At 40.2% G+C, this 21288-nt stretch overlaps 1 protein-coding gene across 5 annotated transcripts in view; it reads left to right on the plus strand.

Moving 5' to 3' along the window:
- Positions 1-322: 322 nt before the first annotated feature.
- Positions 323-21288, plus strand: part of AKAP11 (A-kinase anchoring protein 11) — a 44689-nt gene continuing 23723 nt past the window's right edge. For all 5 annotated transcript variants that reach the window (XM_085059188.1, XM_085059195.1, XM_085059214.1 and 2 more), the window contains exons 1-6: positions 323-431; positions 9084-9191; positions 14873-14989; positions 18508-18555; positions 19988-20122; positions 20969-21233. In XM_085059188.1, coding sequence (XP_084915314.1) covers positions 9132-9191; positions 14873-14989; positions 18508-18555; positions 19988-20122; positions 20969-21233 — 625 coding nt within the window. In that variant the 5' untranslated portion in view covers positions 323-431; positions 9084-9131. The remainder of the gene's footprint in view (positions 432-9083; positions 9192-14872; positions 14990-18507; positions 18556-19987; positions 20123-20968; positions 21234-21288) is intronic.

The following is a 21288-nucleotide window of genomic DNA, read 5'->3' on the forward strand; positions in this document are numbered from 1 at the left end:
AGGGACAGGCACAGGGACAGGCACAGGGACAGGGACAGGGACAGGCACAGGGACAGGCACAGGCACACGCACAAGCACAGCGAGGTCTCTCCTCCCGCCCGGGTTGCGGCCGGCACGAACCCGCCGCGCGCCTCCCCCTGCGCGCGCCCCGCCGCCGCGGCCGTTTCCGGGGCGGGGTCGTTCTCCCGCCAATGGCAGCGCGCGGCGGCGGGCGCTGCGGGGGCGGGGCCGGGCGGGAAGCGTCGCGAGAGCGGGGGCGCGCGCCGGGGGCGGGAGCGGGAGCCGCGGGGCGGGGCGGGGCGGGCCCGAGGGGGCGGGGCCACGGCGGCGGCTGGGGCGGCGGGCCGGTCGGGCGCTGCGGGGCTGCTCCGCTGCGGGGCCATGGCCGCGGGCGGCGGGCGCTGAGGAGGCGGCGGCAGCCACGGCCACAGGTACGGAGCGCCCGCTCTTCTTCCTACCCCCTCCGGCCGCTCCGCCGCGGGCCGCGCCGCTGGGCGAGCTCGGGGCCCGCCGGTGCCATCCCCGCGCAGGGCGGGGCGCCGCCGCCGGCCTGTCAGCTGGGGCTGGCTGCCACAGGTGGCCCGGGGGCTCCCGGGGAGGCGCGGGGCAGCGCATCCTCCGCCGCCCTTCCCGGGGAAGGTTGCCCTGGGGCAGCGCTGCTCCCGCGGGCCGCACCGGTAACGCGTGGCTGGGCCGGGGCTGGGCCGGGCAGCGCTGGGTCGCGGCGCGGCGGTGACACGAGCTGGGCAGGGGGCAGCGCAGCGCTTCGGCCCCGGGCGGCGGGGTTCGCGATCGCAGGTCCCCCGCTGCCCCCGTGGGCCGGCTCTGTCTGTCTGTCCGCAGGCTCGGCTGGGACTGACGGACCCGTGCTGGTGCTGCCGCGGTCGGTGCCCGGCGGCTCCGTGAGTTCGCGTCCCCTCGGGCGTTGTTTGGGTTGTGGTCAGCGCGCAGGGTTAAGGAAGTTCAGCCTGTTCTCTACATTTCGCTGTAAAAGTGCCTCGTCGCCCTCCCTCCCTCCCTCCCGCCGCACGTCCTCCTCCCAGTTCCTTTCCTCCCTCTAGGGAAGAGGAACAGGGAGCGTTCCTCCTTTGCTTTCTTGGCTCGTTTGAGGGGCTTTCTTTGGCTTTCTTACTACAGCTCAAGTACTTCTCGCTGTTAAAAAAAAATCCAATAAGCAAAGGAAAAAAAAAAATGGGTGAACCGTAGATACAAACTGTATATTGATACAGCCTTCTCACTGAATCTCTAATGTATTGCCAGAGTGAGATAGGGAGAAAAAAAATCTCACTTAGATTGTATCTGGAAGAGATCAGTGGTACTGAAATAAATGGTAATACGATGCTCGAAGTTTATCCATGTTGCACTTTGGAAGAGTTTTGCATTGGTTCATGTTTATAAGATTATTTCAGAATCATACAGTTAGACTTTAGTGATAGATACCACCAATATTTAATTAATCCTTGAGAACTGAACAAGGTATTCTCTCGGGGGGAAATTTTCTCTAGGAGTGAATAAGTTTGCTTGAGAAAATGCTGCAGCTTAGAAAATAATAGCTCCACCTTACTTGGTGTAGTTCTGTTATGTACAAAGTACACAACAGAATGAAGTGCAGAAACTTAGTTAATTGCATAAGCTGCAAAATCTAGGCTAATGGATATTCCTAGTATGTGAAGTAACATTTTTTTCCCCAGGAAGTGTTTGAGAATCCGGATCCAGGACTGGGGGGAACCTGTGGGTGATGACTTTCTAGCCATGATCTAGGAAAAGAAAATGAAGGATTCTTTTGACATTGCTGCTTCTATGTGACAAAAAATACAATGTAAGAGAATTAAAAACAAACAAAAAAAGAGGACCCATCCTGTCAATAATGTTAACCATAAACAATGTATTTCACTCCTCCCTCCTACCATGGGTCTGGCTCTGGTCAAGCCAGTTTGTGTTTTGTAACTGGTCTTTTTCAAGACCGCCGATCTGGTCAGTGAAACTGATAAATCATTAGAAATGAGAAATAGAGAAAGATCCATTAGACTATTCTGTCTGCTTGTCGGTGTAGACTTGCTTAATTTGGTTTTCAATAGCAATTGTTTGGTAAGGTTATAAATTCACATGTGGGACAGCCAGGGGATCAAACGCAATCCAGTATGGATTTACAAAAGGAAAGTTCTGCTTGACAATCTGATCTCCTTCTATGACAAAGTGACCCACTGAGTAGATGAGGGAAGGGCTGTGGATGGTGTCTATCCCAATTTCAGTAAAGTGTTTGACACCATCTTCTATAGCATCCTCCTAGAAAAACTGGCTGCTCATGGCTTGGATGGGAGTACTCTTCAGTGGGTGAAAAATGGGCTGGATGGCTGGGCCCGGAGAGTGGTGGTGAATGGAGCTGTACCCTGCTGGATGCCAGTCACTAGTGGTGTCCCCAGGGGTCAGGTGTGGGGCAAGTCCTTTTTAATGTCTTTATTGATGATCCAGACATTGCGACTGAGTGCACCCTCTGTCAATTTGCAGACAACACCAAGTTGGATGGGAGTGTTGATGTGCTTGAGAGTAGGAGGGTTTTACATGGAGACCTGCACAGGCTGGATCCATGGGCTGAGGTCAGTGGCATGAGGTTTAACAAGGCCAGGTGCTGGGTCCTGCACTTGGGCTACAACAACCCCACTCTGTGCTCCAGGCTGGGGGAAGAGTGGCTGAAAAGCTGTTCAGCAGAAAAGGACTTGAGGGTTCTGGTTGACAGCAGCTGAACGTGAACCAGCGTGTGCCCAGGTGGCTGAGAAGGCCAATGGCATCCTGGTCTATATCAGCAATAGTGTGGCCAGCAGGACCAGGGCAGAGATTGTCCTGTACTTGGCACTGGTGAGGCCACACCTCGAGTTCTGTGTTCAGTTTTGGACCCCGCATTTCCAAAAGGACTCTGAAGCACTGGAGTGCATCTAGAGAAGGGCAACAAGTCTCCTGAAAGGTCTAGAACATGAGTTAAGAGAAGTGGCTGAGGGAGCTGAGGGTGTTTAGCCTGGAGAAGAGAGGTCAGGGGAGACCTAATTGCTCTCTATAAGCACCTGAAAGGAGGGTGTAGTGAGGTGGGGTCCAGACTCTTCTTCCATGCCTGCAGTGAGAGGACCAGAGGAAATTGGACTAGAATTATCTAGGCCTTCTCTAACCCTGATGATTTTGTGATTCTAAAAGAATGTCGTTCTTAAGGTATTTTTGAATTTCATATTTGGAATGAATCATTCAAAGCTCAGTGTCTGATTAGGCCTGGCTTTTGCAAATCATCGTCAGGGTTCTCTAGGCTGCTTCAGGTCAGTGTGTTCAAGAGAAAAAAAAAAAGTACTTTAGAAGAAAGATGTCTACTTTTGCTCTAGTACTACTCAAAAACCTCCTTTTAAAAACATAGTATAGATATACTATTGTTATTGCCTAGAATCTTTTATTTGAAATTTAATTTTAATAAGGATGTATTACATGTATTTTAAATTTATTGCCTGTGCAATTCAAATTTCTCATAACCTGTATGTGTTTAACATAGGTGTGCACGTCTGCATATGCCCCTATAGCAATTGAAGAGATTTACTCAGCACATTTACTGAAAAAAGATAAAGTTTCTTCTTTTCTGCCAGCTAATGATTGTCAATACATACTGACTTAAAGTAAATTTAGACATGGGATAGACTTATACAAAGAGATTAAATCCATGGCAAATTTCCTGTTGGATTCCCTTAAGCTGATTATTTCATTTTGCTCCTTAATATATTCAAACAAGGACACATGTATATGGAAAAGCTAGCTAAATGCTCATTATGTGCTCTGATGAGAAGGATGTTCCTCAGCAAATCACTGGAAAAATGGGTTTTTAAATTCATAGAATGCTTTGGGCTAGAAGGGATCTTTAAAGGTCATCTAGTCCAATCACCCTGCAGTGAGCAGGGACATCTACAACTAGATCAGGTTGCTCAGAGCTCTGTCCAGCCTGACCTTGAATGTTTCCAGGGATGGGGCATCTACAACCTCCAGACTGCCTGTGTCAATGCTTCACCATCCTCATTGCAGAAGATTTCTTCTGTCTAATCTAAATGTACCCTCTTCTAGTTTAAGACCATTCCTCCTTGTTCTATTACAACAGGTGCTAAAAAGTTTGTCCTGTCATTCTTATAAGCCCCATTTAAGTATTGAAAGGCTTCTGTAAAGTCTTTCTGGAGCCTTCTCCAGGCTGAACAGCTCCCAGTCTCCCAGCCTGTCTTCATAGCAGAGGTACTCCATCCCTCTGATCATTTTTGTGACCGTCCTTTGGACCTGCTCCAAGAGGTCCATGTGTTTCCTGTGCTGAGGACCCCAGAACTGGATGCAGCACTCCAGGTGGGGTCTCACCAGAGCAGAGAATCACCCTACTTGCTACTCAGCTTTGGATGCAGCCCAGGATGTGGTTGGATTTTTGGGTTGTGATCACACATTGCTGGGTCATGTCTACCTTCTTGTCCATCGCCACCCCCAAGTCATTCTTCTCAGGGCTGCTCTTAATCTGTTCATCCTATGGTTTTTTATCAATACTGGGAATTTTCCCAACCCAGATGTAGGACCTTGCATGTGGTCTTGTTGAACCTCATGAACTTCATATGGGTCCACTGCTTGAGCTTATCCAGGTCCTTCTGGATGGTGTCCCATCCCTCAGGCATGTCAACCACACCACTCAGCTTCTTGTCATCTGCAAGTTAGTTGAGGGTGCACTTGATGCACTTGGTCTATGTCATTAATGAAGGTGCTAAATGACACTGGTTCCACTGCTGAGGGACAGCACTTGTCACCAGTGTCCATTTGGACACTGAGCTGTTGACTTCTCTCTTCTGGATGGGTACTTCCAGCCAGCTCCTTATCTACTGAACATTCCACCCATCAAATCTATCTCTCTCCAATTTGAGGAGAAGGATGTTTTGGGGGATTTTTTTGAAAGCCTTACAGATGTCCAGATAGATGATATCCATAGCTCTTTCCTTGTCCAGTGGTGTAGTCACGCCATCATAGAAGGTCACTGGACTGGTCAGGCAGGGGCTGCCCTTGGTGATGCTGTGCTGGCTGTCCTGCATCACCTTCCTGCCTCCATGTGTCTTAGCACAACTTCTAGCAGCATCTGTTCCATGATCTTCTCAGGCACAGAGGTGAGACTGGCAGATCAGTAGTTCCCAGGATCTGCCTTTCTACCCTATGTGATGGTGGGTCCAATGTTTCCCATTTTCCAGTTACCTCATTGCCATGACTTTTCAGATATGATGGAGTGACTTGATAACTACATCAGCCAATTCTCTCAGGACTCTGGGATGTGTCTCAACAGGTTATGTACATTCAGGTTCCTCAGGTGGTCACAAACCTGATCTTCTCTTACAGAAGGACTTTGCTCCCCCAGTCCATCCACTGGAGAGGTGGGGGAAGAAAGGTTGCCAGTGAAGACTGAGGCAGAAACGTTGTTAAGCACCTCAACCATCTCGTCTGTTGTTACTGGTTTGCCTGTTGTGTTCATCAGTGGGATTGCACTTTCTTTGACCTTCCATTTCTCTCTGACATACCTGTAGAAGCCCTTCTAATTCTTTGCATTCCTTGCCAAGTTCAGCTTCAGTTTCACCTTGGCCTTCTGACCTTATCCCCCCCAAAACTGGGCAGTGTCCTTGTACTCTTCCCAGAATACCTGTCTCTGCTTCCACTGCCTGTGCATCACCTTCTTTCTCTTTAGTTTGACCTCAGCTGGTCTTAGTTTGTTCACAACTCAGCAATGCCAGTCTCTTGCTTTCCTCTCCTGATTTCTTACACCCAGGGAGTGGTAGCTCTTGTGCTGTATGGAAAGTGTGCTTGAAGTTCTGCATCTCTGTCCTGCTCCCATGTCTCTGAGGACAGTGTCCCAGGGGGTCCTATGGATTTAGCTCCTTGAACAGCCAGAAGTATGCTTTTCCAAAATTTAGGATCCTGAACTTACTCTTTGCCTGTTCCATGTCCCTCAGGGCTGAAAACATCACCAGTGCGTGACTTCTATGGCACAGGCTGCCTCCAAACTTGTCACTGATTAGCTCACTTAGGTTGGTGACCAACAGGTCCAGTGTTACATCCCCTCTGGTTAGGATTGTCTGTTACATGTCTTAAGAAGCAATCCTCTATGCATTCCACGAGTCTCCTCCTGGAACAGCTTGCTGTGCTACTTTTGCAGGAGATTTTGGGGTGCTTGAAGTCCCCCAGCTGGACAAGAGCCTGTGAACGCGGTGCCTCCTGTAGCTTGGAGCAAGGAGGCTTCCTCCCTAGGCTTCCCTGGATCAGCCACAAGGTTCTCTTGATACCTTGTTTTCTTGTTTTTAGCGATATGCTTTCAGCCTGCTTATGGCTGCTCTTCACTATCCATTCCTTGTTGTAGAGGACAACATTCAGCCACTCCTTGCTAATCTGTGTCTTCTCAACAGCCTGTAGCCATCTACAGCCGCAGCTGTGGGATTCGTCCCTCCAAGTTTCAGTAATGGTAACTAAGTTGTAGCTTCCTAGCAGCAGGGAGGCTTCCAACTCCTCTTGTGTGTTGCCCATGCTGTGTGCATTTAAAGTGATCCAACATACTGAAAAGGTAAAGATGGTTAAACTTTGTGTGGCTGTTTATTAGTTAGTTGGGTGATCAATTTTTTTCCTTTTTCTTGGTTGCCTGCCGATAGTTATTCAATAACGGGAAAGTCCTGTTCTTCTTATATCTGCTACTTCTGCCATTTATTCCCTTTTTTGAGTTAACAATGGGAGGAAATTAAATTTAATAGTCAGATTCAATATCCAGAAGTAATAGCAATTTTGAATGGTAAGTTTTATTTATACAAATGAGTTATTTCCAGGCTGTTTTGTTGTCAGTGCTTTCACTTCTTTTTCGGTTAGTTTTATCGTTTGTGTACTTCTCAGATGACTGGACCATTGTTGTATTGAAAATGGATAATAATTTTGTATATTACGAAGAAAACCTTCAGGTTTTGCTGCATTGTTGGATGAGTGGGACCCTTCACTCTTCTCTGAAATGCATAACAGAGAGCAGAAGTTCTGTAGGTGGTGGGGAGAATCTGTATAATTCAAGTACTGAAGGACAGGATGCAGACAAGACAAAATGGCTATGGTGTTATATTGATAAACCTGCATGGTTTCTGTCCAGTATCTTTCAGTCTTCCCTGGGATGTACAAGGCTGTTGGTTTTACAGGTAGAGGACCCTGCAGCTTGATGTTCAGGTCCCCAGAGTTTAGTAGCAGGTGACATAGGGAATTACCTAAACCTGAAAGCAGTTTACTGTGTAACTCTGAGCTACATACCTGAGTAAACGCTGCAGTGCCCAACAGGGTTAAAAAGTAATCTCTGAAGCCTGCTGTATTGGGCTTTGTTGAAATTGCTGCAAGGAGGGATCCTTCCTGAAACGTAGAGCTGAAGTTCGCAATCCTACGTAAAAACCTAACTTTTCCTATAGATGGCTTCTCTTAGGAGGAGTGTCTAAGAGTATTTCCCCAATATGCTTTGGATTTTTAGTGGATTAGCCATTTAAGATAGAGCAGTAGGGACAAGTAAAGTGGATTTCTTTTTAATGCCTGATACTGTTTTGTGGATTTTTTTCTTTTAAACATATGAGTTTCAGCAAAAGCATTGTTGTGTTTAGTCTTCTAGCCATAGTTTACTGTAAAATTATTTTTTTATTTGTATTTATTATATTTATATATAAGAGATGTAATCTGTGGAACATGTGCCTGGCTGCTTCATGTAATTGTCTTAATTTTCCAAACTTTAAACATCCAATTGAGAGAAGCTGTGCTCTAGAGATGAAAATATTTCAGTTTATTTGCCTAAGTGTAACTTCTTTTATAAGATTTTAGCAAGTTCATCTTTGTGAAGGAAAGCAGAAGTCAAGGTGAAATGTGAATAGATGTACCTAATAATAATCTCTTGCTATTGTGTTCTTGAAGGGGTTTTGCTTTTAGAGGTGCTGGGGTGGAGGAAAATGAAGAATATAGTTACTTGATGACACTACTTATCTCTTATTTAAATGACTTATACTCAAGACCAAGCTCATATAAAGATTTATTTCCCATATAAAGATCAAGTATGTGCTTGAGATGAGATCGACAAAACCAGTCTGGTCAGCTGTGTGAAGAAGACCCATTCTCTGATGTTGTGGTGTTTATTTTCTCTATCTTTGCAGTCATTTTTACATGCACTTGCTGTATGCCTGGTTTATTTTGTATAGTCTAGGAATTCTTTTTCTGGATTAAATGGTGTGACCATGGGGAAAGATGAAATATTAAAACTTCCATAGAGCCAAAAACACCAGCACTTGCTTTCTGTCTTTGTTAACACTCTTTATTTGTTGCCTGTTTTGGGGCATGTAGAGGTGAATGAAACAAACTGGATCCGTTGGTTAAAGAGGGAAACTTGAAAAAAAAAAGCTTTCATTTCATAGCTGGTTTTTTTATATTCTTGTTAGAATTTGACTTAAGATAAATAAGGGCAGCTGACTCGAGCAGAAGCTCTTGTGACCTACTTGGTCGAGAGTGCTGGTGAATGCATCGGGTCTGCTGCCTTTTGCCAGCAGAGATTGGGCTGTCAGAGCAGAGCCAGAGGATGAGAGTGATGATCCATGTTAGCCTGGAGTACCTCAGGTTGACAGACATGACCAGGCTGGTTGGCTGGGTGGGTGAGTTGTACATTTGCCTCCCAAGATTGTTTAAGGGTGGTTTCAGTGTGTTTTATAGTATGGGAACCTGCTGACAAACTTTCCAGGGTGTAAGTGACAGTGGAACGATATTTAATGCAGTGCTCCTCCCCATCCCAATGCAGCCTTGAAATTCTAGTTAAACGATGAAATTTACTGCAAGGTGTCTGTGTTCTGCATTTCATGTCTGGTTTTGAAGGTCATTAAGGCTGCACTTTTTTAAAGGCAGCTGTCAGTATGGATGGTGTGCTGTTTAATCTTTCCCAGTTTTAAAATGCTTCTAAATGGTTTTTAGTGGTTCTTGTTTTGTCTACTTGCATTTTCAAAATGGATAGAAACGAAATGGATAAACATAAAATAATCAAATATAAATGTTTTTTGTAGGTGTTTTTGAGCTGACGTCTTTCATCGAATATCAAGCTTGGAAAGATCATGGACATGTGTGCCAGGGCTCAGGGCAGTCGCATGAAATCAAGAATATCTGTTGAAAAGGTAATTATTTGTATTTTTTAAAAAAAATTCAGAGCTTTTCGATCTAATAATGAACCAAGTCAGGTGGTTTGTTTGGGTTTTTTGAGTGTGGGTTTTGTTTTTTTTTTTACTATGTTTTAATTTTAGTTGTATGACATTTCAAGGAGGCAAAGAAATCGCTTTTGCTTTACTCTTTGGCATATTCAGTGTAATGGAACTGAGAGACAGCATAATTTAAGGAAGAGTGCATGCTTTTGTCTTTCAAGGCGATGTGATAAAATTGTGATGTATTAATTTACTAGAATTTGCCTTGTTTATTGGAATATAGCTTTTATTTTAGAGCAGATTTTTTGAGTTTATATGTAATAAAATACGAATATACAGTCTTCATTGAATTCTGTGAAGCCTGTGTTAGGGCTTACTTGTAATATTTTTATCTTTAGATCTTAATTTCTTTCTGGTTTATGCTTGTGTTTACATGAACATTTAGGAAATGCCTTGGTGAAAAAGAAAATATATCTGGCACTTACGAAAGATATTAGTGGCGTTTTCTAATATTAAATTAAATTTATTTGTTCTTTAAATTTTGTCACTTTAACTTGGAGAACATAATGTACTCTCCCTAAAATTTTCTTGGAACTTCTATAAGCTCTTAATGAAATGAAAGTTGCAGTTTATCCTGAAGGAACAAATTTATTTATCTAATCAAATTCCTCTAGGTAGTTGAACACAGATGAGTAATTTTCTAGGTCTTTCTTGATTATTAATAACTTCCTTATTTGCAAGTTGCTGCAACAGTACGAGGAGAAACTGAGCAAGGAAGCATCTTATCACATGAAAATGCATTATTTTATTTTGTAAGCAGCTTTTGTTGTTTTAAGGAATCAGTGGCTGTGGTATGTGTCCTGTAGAAACTGTTCAAAGTCAAAGGAAAGTATTATGAGACAGCCAGGCAGGTAGTGGGTTGTTCCAGGTCCTGACACGGAATGTTGACTGCCATGTATTAAGCAGTTTGTAATTATGGGTGATAATCTTTCACTTTAAAACACACAGTATAAAACCTAGTATTTTATTGGTTTATGAGAACTCTCCAGCTCCAATAGAGATCTTCAACTTCAGTCAAGTAATTTTGCTTCACTTCAACATATGCTTATTTTTAGAGTATTTTTTAAATCTGCCCTTTATTTGTTTTTTCTGTTCCAATTTACTAAGCAAAACAAATACTACCCTCCCTGCCCCACCAGGTTTTTAGACCTATGAGTTACAGAAACATCTTTCTAATAATGACAGTGACCAGTGAGTCCTCACTGATTCTAATAGTTGCTTAAAATATTACCTCTGTGAAGTGCTCCATTAATTAATACTAAGCATTCTGGACTGTGTGGTTATAGAAACATGAATTCAACCCTTCTTGCAGAATTCTGCATTTTCTTACAGCCAGTCTCCATTGTTTTGACCTGTGGCTGCCTCCTCTTGATGTTTACCTGAGAGGTGTCTATTTGTATTGTGATGTGGAACTTTCCTTCTCATAGAACCAGGCAGGGTGGTCAGAACTGCACTGTGTTTCACCTTCTGTTGATTTACAGAAGATTGCAGTCTGATTCCTGTCCTCTCCATAATACTTTGTCACAGCTAACAGGAATTATTGCAATAGTAGCTCTTAAACGTCAGTGCACAGTTATGGTGTGCATATTTAAAGCCTAAGTTTCTATTTTTACAAAATCACCTTAAAATATTCAGTCCCTTTAAATCTTACAGCAGATGAAATAAGGAAGAGCTGCTTTGTTATTTTAGAGCAGAGTAAGGATGACTGTCCAGCACTGCACTTCATTTCTCTAGAGATCATGGCATCTTACAGGTTGTTTGAAATGTTAGAAAACAGTTGATTTTTAAAACACTTCATGAGACCAAATACCTCCTCCAGTGTACTGTGATGGATCCTTGGATAATGACTTCTTGATTTGCTGGAGCAATGCAAATCTTTGACTTGCTCAGTTGAGCTAGAGATGTGGCAAGGATTTCCATTGTTCATGTCTGAGCTTCCTGACAATATTTGTGGTTTTCCCCTGGCACAACTTAGTAAATTTGAAATCTGTGCTTGTGAATGAAATAGGATTTATTGCAAGAATTTCTGTGAGGAAGGAGTACCAAGTCCTACAGGCCTTCCAAGCAGAGCTTTATAGATTGCTTGGGTGGTTTTTGCCTACATGTCAATGTATGTTAGAAGTAGTTGTACTGTTTATAAAAACAAATTACATCCTTTTGTTGAAGGTGACCTCTTGTTCTTACCTAAACTGAGCTGATCATCTTGGAACTTGCTAATTTTTAGTTTTTAATGTAGTTGAGTCTCCTAGTTTGGGATAGTGAGAGAATTTACATCGTCTGTTGGACAGGAGGATTTCTCTGAAATTGGGTCCAGTCCTCTGCTGTTATGAGCACAATTTTAAAAAGGATGAGAATATAAAAAAATTACTAAATATAGCCTCTCAGTTAATGAGGAGCTTAAAACACCTCCCCCCAGACCTACTGCTGGTTTTGTCTTTTTGAACCACACTGTGGTGATAACTAAGACTGAATTTTAGGCTAAAGCTACTCACAGCAAATTTATACCTGTTTGTTGATGGATGTCTTTATTCTTCTGCTTAAGTAATTTCTTTTCTTTTGGTAATGTTCACCCTTCTTATTTTTTTACAATTGGTGATCTGTCCTCTGTTAGCCTTGGTTTTTGGAAACTGTGTAAACTAAGGTTTTAGTCTGCTTTTGTATGAAAGCCTCTGCATTCCAGTGATTATCCTTCATAGTCCTACTTTCTGTGCTTGTTGTGAGTTAATCTTCTTTTTACATGTGGATAATACTGTATGTGCAATTACACAGGATGTCCTTCTCAGTGACTCTGATGTCAGTTCTTGCACTAAAGGATGCATATTTGCTACTTTCAGTGCAATATCATGTTGACCATTCATTGATTGCTATGCCACAATCAAGAAGTCAGCTCAGGTCTTTTATTTCCAAGCTTGTGAATTTACAATTCAATTTTAAAGCCTGCATTTCATTTTTAAGGACATAACTTTGTGTTTCTTATGGTTGTTTTTATAAACACTCATGCTGAGCAAGTTCTTCATGTATGATTTGCTATTCTCCTTCTTAGCTGATGACACCTTCTTACTTCAAATTATCAACAGTCTTTCTCATATTTTTTTTTCTCATTAAATTTATTCATCATGATGATACTTGACATCAGTCTCAAGATAAATTTTGAGAAAGTTGCTTACTGACCTATGTCAACTGTTCTCAAACCACTTCCCCCCCTTGAATGCAGATAAAAATCTGCATTCAAGCAAAGCTTTCATTTCCAAAATCAGCTCTTTTGGTTAATTCTGTCTTTATCTGGTTTTGTTAACTCTTCTTGTATTTAAGTGATAGGTGGAAGTCAAGATAGATGTGATTTTTTTCTTCTGTGTATTTAGTGTGCCTGTTAATTTCCATACCTTTATTACTTTCACATTCTGAGCTTTTTTGTATTTATTTATATGATGTGAAAAACATGTCACTTCCTTCCTTCTCATTTTAAATATGGATATTTTATCTCTTCAGTTGCATGGTGCCACCATGGGCTACCAGACCTGCATATAGTCTTGTATGCTCGTCCTTCCAGACCTTAGGGAGATTTTTCCAGTTGTTTCATCTTTCTTCTTCTGCCAGTTCAGCTTAATATTCTCCAAAATGTTGAATTTTCCTTCACCTCAGTAATTCCTTGTACCATGCTCTGGTTCTTAGTTATTCATTCTTCCTTTCAGATGTGAAACTAGGGAAAGGTACTTGCTTGTAAATAAGGTGTGTGTAATAGTTTGTAGCTTTAGAAAAGCCAACTAGAGAATTACAGTGATCCCTTCTCAAACTGGAGCTCTGTTGGCTTGCAGAAAATTAGCAGGTCGCCTCATACGACTTTTTTTCCCCTAATTACTATTTTGGGTGTTATGAATGATTAAATTATTGTAGGAGCTAAAAATGAGACATTTCAACATGCTTGCTTGGCTTCAGAAATTGCTTTTGTGCAAGATGAATGAAGGAATTATTAGGGAACAGTCTTTGAGCAGCACTGATATTGCAGCCATCTGTAAACTTGGAATATCCAGAGAATCAGAGAAAGGCACCAACAGCATACTTTGGAAAGTACAAAGAGATGATACTAAACTGTGGAAGCAAATTGCAACTAAATGTGCAGGGGCAAGGGAATAGATAGAAGTGGAAATTAGGTGAACGCTTCATTAATTTATTTCAAATGACCCAATATCTGTCTAAAATACTTTTAAAAATAGTTCAGCTATTACTTTTCTATCAAAGTTACTGTTTTGACTTCTTCAGTGTTGCTTGGCCTTGGCTGTCAGCGTGGCTGTCTGAGCCTTATTGGCTAACAATGAAATGTATTTTGGCAATTTCAAGGATCCTGAAGTTCTGTTTTGCTTTTGTCTGCTCATTCTAGAAATGGTTTCCTAATTTTCTGTTGCCACTAGCACAACCATGGTGACACTGGCCCTGCTCTAGTAATTTGGTTTTCAACATAGTAGTATTTGATACTGCTTTTTATACAGAGAAAAAATAAAATCTTTCTTGAGGTGTAACTGTAATATGTAAGATCACTTTTTTTTTTTTGCTATAAAGGGATTGTTTTTGTTGTGGGAGTACCAGAAATACAAAACATTCTTAGGCTAAATTTGGCTCTCTAGCACTTCTGCTATTGTTTGAGAAGCTATGCAAATTTGAAATACCTTGTCATAAATTGGACACGCTGATTTCTTATGTCATTTTTAACAAGGCAGTCTTGTAGAGAATAATTAACTGGATTAATAATTTTTAACCATAAGATGTTCTTACTTGTCTTCTTAGCCTTATAATTTGCTAGACAAGATGAAAATTTTAAATTAAAAAAGAAAAGATTGCTGAATTCCTAAAACAATTGAGAGGATATTGTCTTTTTTACAAGCTGGACAAACCAGTTTTTGTTGTTCTGTAGTCTTATTTGCCTTCATAGTGTTGATTCTTTTGTTCTGCTAACACTTTGTTACACTGGGAGAAGGTCTTGGATTCTTCAGCCTTTTTTAGCCATCCCTGGGAGCTTGTGTGTCACCATAAGTGTAATTACAAGAAATGCTACAAGAAGTATTTATGTAGGATTAAGTTACAGTTGTTTTATATTCTTCATTGAATGGGAAAGAATGTATGTGGATTTTCTTGGGCTGTTTTTCTTCTTTGTTTTCTTCCCGTCTGACTTGAAGCCACCTTCATTACTTTTCTTGGCTAAAATTGCTTTTCATACTATTTAAGGAAAAGCTGGTGGAAAAGTTCCATATACATGCTTCAATGCAAGGAATAGATGGGGTTTTGATTTATTCTTGGACTCATCTGTTCTTTTTTTTTTCAATTCTGTGTGTTCTCACATTTCTTTCTTTTTTTCTTTTTTTTAATACAGAATGGTCAAGCTGTTTTGGAATAAAAATATTGCTTTAAAAAAACATACCTGGTTCAGCTTCATGTCCTGATGTCAATTTGAACTTCAAACCTGGTGACTTATGTACAAAAGGATTTGAAGTAGTAATCAGATTAGGAAAACTTGGGGGGAGCAGGGAATAGATGAATGGACCATGTATCTGAAACTGAAAATGCATTTTTTTCTTAAATTTATTTTTTCATTGTTTTTTCAGAGTTTTGGTGAAAGTATACTGCACTCCATGAAGTCACTGCTACACAGCAGGAAAGAGTTATGCAACATATCAGCAGAGGAATGCTTAAATCGGGAAGAACAAGATAATTTTATTGAGGTTTGCCATAATATTACCATTTTTATATATTTTGTGGTTATGATAGAAAACAATTTCTCTGAAACAGTATGGAAAGTTGCAGGATAGTAAATAGGAACAATGCTGCAGGTTTCTGGCTGTAAAATATATACCCCCTAGTCTCATTTTTTAATTTAGTCACTGAAGTCTTAAAAAAAGTTGTGACATTTCAAGATTACATTTCTCTGCTTCAGAGAATTTACGAAGCTAGAAAGCCAAGATGTGTAAATAGATGACTTGGGTGCACTGCATTTGTGAGCACTGTTGTGATCAAGGCTCTCTGGGTGCTATCCTAACTAAGTAGCAGAACACTTTGATTCAGGTTTGAAGATAAAGCTGAAGCCTTAGAGTTGCAGATCTAGACATCTTTTATGTGATTATGGATGGGCTGAAAGCTGGATGAGGTCTGGAGAGAGGTAGACCTAACAGAATGTGGGACTCTCTAGGTGAAGCTTAAGCTGTAAGGAGGAATTACTAGAAGTGTTTGAGTTACAAGGCTAACATCAACTTCTCCAAAGGGAAAAGAAAAAAGTAACGAACAGTGTGTACCATGTGACTTGTATTACCTGTTTTTAAAGACTTCTAATTAGTAGTTGACAGGCCTGACAAGGAGCTTAGAGGAGGAGAGGATGACCTGAACTGGCCATGCAGAGGAGCTGAGATAGGGAGAATTGAAGAAAAGACAACTGAGGAAGTGGTTAGGGGAGACTGATAATTGCATAGGCAGTAGCAAGAGGCAGATTGTGTGACCAGCAGAGGTGAGTTAGGATTGTCTGGATTACACCAGAAGTTTTGTGATGGAATGGATACAGTCAGGGGTTGTGACTCTATGAATTTGGGGAGCAGCCAAATTTGTGAAAGATGAATTTGTGAAAGATGAAAGCTGTGACAGATTAATCTAAGGAGGAAGAGCTGAGCAAAACCTTGTCTTTATCTGATCAGGGACACCATGCTTTAGAGTCTGTGAAAGTTTTTTTGTCTTGTAGCAATTACCTGACAAGTAGCTGGGAACATATTTTATATGTCTGCAATGATGGTCCCTGTGGAGAAAGATAGCTGACTATATTTAGTTACCTTATTAGCTCAAGCAATTAAGAGTCCTTTGGTTGAAATGTAAGAGGGTCAATATCCTGTCACAGAACAGGTATTTTTTTCTTACAAAATTTTTTATTTTTTTCTTACAAAAATACAGGAAAAGATGCTTATGTGGAGAATGACGTAAAAAGAACTCAGAATTGAGAAAAACAGAATTTAGGTTTTCTTGTACTATTTCCTCTGTATCTATTGCTTAAGATAACCTTTGAATACAGTGTCTTATACACTTTTAGTTTAAAGAAAGGACTGGTGTTACTAATGACCTTTTTATTTTCTTGGCCTACTCCCCAAGAACTTTTGAACTGATGTACTAACTTCAGACATGTTCAAGGTACTAAGACATGTTCAAGGTATTAAAAGGTGATTTTTTTTTCCTGTGAAAACTGGAGTTTGGGCACAATAAAGAGATCCAGATTAGCATTGCCATTGAGGCAAAAATAGGCAGACTCAGTAGTGGTGTGGTCTCTTTGACAGCTGTCTGCTGACCTCGCAATGTAATATTGCCCTTCATTTGTGTGACGCTGTATTCCTGCACACTGCCCTCTCTTGCACAATGAGTTATCCCATGGGAGAAGATAAGGGCTGGAATCGTTATCTTGAGGAAGAGGAAGGGGCATGTAAGAAAATGAAAAACCCAAGCAAAGCTGCCAAAAAAACCCCCTAAACAGCAACAAACTCTAGAGCCTCTCAAAATGTTCTTCAGAGAACTAGTTTTTTTCCCAGTTGGTTTAAATTGTTTGATATTTTGTCTCTTCTCTGGAGGAATTCAGTTCACATCATAGGTACTGTACAGATAAAAAGATGTAGAAGTTGAAGTGTGTCTTGTAGATATTGTGCAGATCAGTTGTGTAGGAGTTAAAGAGAAGGTGTAGGAGTTCAAAAGTAACATTGCTCCAACAGGATTGTTTCACAGTTAACACAGTGAATATGGTGCTGGAGACGTCTAATTTGTCTGGAGCTATTTGGAATGCTACTGAGAAGCATTGTTTCATTTATGATCCTTGTCATAGCTGACATAAGGATAAGTGAATGTAAGCAGGAAGATATTTACTGGAGGCATGAGATCTTCTGCCCAGCATGAGACCCCCTGAAAGAAACAAGTCAGACTTTTTCATAGTGTGATTTCAGTTGAAAATAAAGTTCAAGATTTCTTTTTTTGGTCACACTTTGAAACAACATATTCAAAACACCAATACAGTTCAAAATAGAATTGTTTTCCAGCCATTTCTTTTTTCTAGCTCTGTACTCTCAGAGATTCTGTGTATGTACAAGCAGGTAACTGAACCAGATAATAATAAATCAATATAAACATAGTTGTTCTTTGGAGCAACTGGAGTAACTGCTACAAATTTATGAGTTATGGCTTAAAAATCAGTCTATTGCCTAATGCTCTGAAGAAGTGGAACCCAAGCCATATAAACCTGAATTTCAAATATCAGTGGAAGTATTTAGTCTCCACGCTTTATTCCATATCATATTTATATCCATATTGGGAAAAAAATATTTTCTGACACCTTTGTTTCAAAAATAAATGCCTTGGGATTTTTTTTCTGAGTATGCAGATAACCTGCTGATTTGTTGTTAGGAAAATACTAAATGAGAGCTAAGGAAATCTGATGTTGGAACCAAAGTTTGAGTAGTGACTGTCTCACTTTGGTCTGTTCATGTTGAATGGTAGAAGACACCTGTAGAGAGAAGAGAGGGGCAGTATGTAATAACATATCTCCCCTGTCCACAAGCACAAAAGCCTGAGGCAAAACTGATACTTCTGGCATACTCAAGTTTGCTGAGCCTGACAAGACCTTTTTCTTTTAGAGATTGGATATTTTATTTCTTATGTTAGGGTTTGTTTACTTGGCAATGGCATGCAAACATGTGGCTTAAGTAATCCGTTGTGTTTTGGCCTTAGGCTAATCAGTTTACATGGTAAATTGCATAATGTGTTGGCATTATGCTTTATTCAGTATATCCAAAAGTGTAACAGTTTATTAGCATGGACAGATTTCAGACTGGAACTGTTTTATATGTGCCCAGCCCGAAGCAAGGACAGCTGAGCACTGATGTTTGCAAAATTGTCTTTATTTTAACAGATGTAATGAGGCTTGTATGTATTGCTCTGTATATACCGGCCACTAAAAAAATTCCTGTGTAGTGGGTTTTAAATGTTGTAAAGGCTCTTCAGTCTGATCTGACCTTTCTCAAGTCAAATGGTATAGTGTTACTATTCTTCATGTATGACTTTGTGCTACTGTTTGAGCAAGCTGTGCTACCCTAAGGTATGGTTTCTGTGGCAGTGGAATGAAGCTTTAACTTAAAGTCTGCTGAATTTTTAACTCTTAAATATCTGCAGGAAACAAAAAAAAATCCTTACTGTTCTCGACTATATTAATGAATTTATTTTACAGATTACCTTTATAGGTTTTGCTGAAGAGATGGGTGCTGCTCGCTTGCAGGTACAGCATATATCTGTCTATTCTGGAAAATTATTTTCTTTAGCTGGTGCTTTTTTCTAAGTAGCACCTAGTTTTTAAATAGAAGAATTTTGGTGTTCGAGAAATGAAATAGATATATCTCGAGTATTTAACAGCCTAAGTTTCAAATGTCACTGAAAGGTTGAAAACAATTGTTTTAATATGGTAATCACTGTTTTATATGTATTTGCAATGTTACCTCACTCAATTTTTTTATTATGTTAGTCTGGAACAACTTAAATGCAGTGGAGGAGGATGGTTGGTTGCAGGGGGGATGTTTGGGTGGGAAGGCACTCGTTTTGTGGGTGCTTTTTTGGTTTGGGTTTTGTTGTTGTTGTTGGTAAAAACTTGTATGTATCAGTATTTTGGTTTGTTATCATTAGTTGAGCTGTGCTTATAAATATGATGTAGTTGCATGTGTGAAACTAAAACTTTGCTGGACTGACTGCTAGCTGTGAGTTGCTGGTGGGGTTTCAGGAGCCAGTATTATGGTTATGCCTTAAGATATTTTGTTCAGGAGATTTAGGTAAGGAAATAATATTTTAAAAGGTGGAGTGTAGCAAACTAGGAGGGTTTTGATGTGCCATTTTCATAAGTTAAGGATTTAATCTTCCTGTGCAATTTACACATCAGTATAAATCATAAAATACATATTCACAGTAAAATTCCATGTTTCCACTCTGTCTAGGTCTTAGTAGATAGATTGCTGTAATAGTTTGCTGGCATTTTAAAATGTAAACCAGAAACTCTGAATGCATTTGTGTTCCATATTAATGTTGCTAATTCATCAAATTATAATACTAGACATTGTTACGCATTGTATGGGTAAGAACTGTTTTATTGTTTAGAGTTAAATGGAATTTAGAGAAAGTTGGACAGAACAGGTTTATGGAGCTATGGTTTGAAGTATAGGGATCAGCAGGGTTTGGACTGTTGTAAAAAGAAGTTGTAAATCTTTCATAGGCCTCTCCTGTATTAGATAAATCTAAGGTTGTCCAGGGTCCTGTTAAAGAAGTGCCTTGTCCATGTTTTTGTAATAGGGAGCTAGAACACTATTCCAATGAAGCACACAAAAGAGCATGTAGAGATCCATTGGGAACCATCATTAGCTGAGGTCAGTGTAGTTGGATACCTTGTAGGATGTGCAGCTGCTTTTCAGCACTTACAAGATTCTGCTTTATGACTTCTAAGCATCTTCCAAGTATGGACTGAATTAAAGCTTGTTTACACAAGCTTTATATCACAGTTTGAGAAAGTGGGGGATAGAGCAAGAACTAGGGAAGAACAGAAAAACTTTACCAGAATTAGCAGCTGTTACCATTTACGGGAGGTATGTGATCAAATCCGTTGTCATTTGTATGCTATTCTTTGACCTTATATTCTCAATGTTTTTTTTAATTTAAATTTAAATCAGGAGTTGTCAGCTGTTTCTGTAGAGCTTCCAGATGTTGTGAAATCATTCCAGCTGCGCAAACTAAAAGAAAATGAGGCTGTCTTTCTAAAAGATGTAAAGAAAACCTTGGCAAAACCTTATGTCATGAAACATCAGGTAAAATTTTTGTCTCTTCTTGCATGTCAGAAGCAGTATATTTTGCCTCCTAGAGAGTTTAGTCTTATTACACCCTGTCTTGCTTTTGGTTTTGAGCCATCTTGGCCAAAGTAGTATTAATATTATATTTCTGTAGTTTCACGAAAATAGAATGTGCTGTATTGTTTACAGAAAATATTTAATAAATGTTCAATTATGGTGCTGATCCCATGCTTCTGCTGGGCTATAGTCCCTTTCACTGGCAAATTGGAAAGAATGTGAAATTTGTCAACTTACCTATCTCTGCTTTGCTCAGATAGGTTTCATCTTCAGCAGACTATTTTTGTTGAAAAAGAGGTGTCAAAAATTAAGGGAATGTCCAGTGTTCATAAAACTCAGTGGTTGCTTTTGTTGCAAAAAAAATTATAAATGGTGTTAATTATGTAATTTCCATTATTTTTATTTCTATATTGTTCCCATTATTATCATGCTAATTGTATTCTTGCCAATTACAAACACTGCATGTAACATAAAAGGTACATTGAAGAAACAAATATCCTATAAAAGGAAGTATTATACAGAATAAACATGCTTTGAAATACTGTGTTCCTCCACAGATTAACATGCATTCTTTAGTAGATTCTTGGGTACATGTTATCATGGTTTTGTTACATTATTGCAATGTTTTCTTCAGAATTCAGAAGTTACAAAAATGAGTAAGTCATTCTAGCTGTCGCTCTACACAAGCTGTTGAATTAATTTTCTTGTATTTAAAATATTTTTTAATTATTTACTCTTCATAAAAATGCATTGAAGGAATCCCTTGAAGATTGCTATGTTTGTTTTCTTGTTGTTCTCTTTTTCAAGAATCAACTTCCTGAAGTGTTTTGTGTGATGAGACTATCCCCTTCATTCCCAAGGATCAAAGTTGATTATATATTTACCTTGCTAAGCAAGTATACCACAGGCATAAGATATGCAGTGCAAATAAACTCTTCACAAAAACATCAAACAGAGGCAAGCCATGGAGAAGATGATGACACCAATCAGTCAGTTTCTTCAATTGAGGATGATTTTGTCACTGCTTTCGAACACTTAGATGAAGATGAGCCTTCAAAGATACAAAGTACTGGTAAGTTCTTGCACACTTGTCAAAATTGGTATTTGAAATTTAGGCTATTGGGATT

Source organism: Lichenostomus cassidix, chromosome 1 (genome assembly GCF_008360975.1).
Source record: "Lichenostomus cassidix isolate B80296 chromosome 1, HeHo_3.0, whole genome shotgun sequence".
NCBI classification, from domain to species: Eukaryota; Metazoa; Chordata; class Aves; order Passeriformes; family Meliphagidae; genus Lichenostomus; species Lichenostomus cassidix.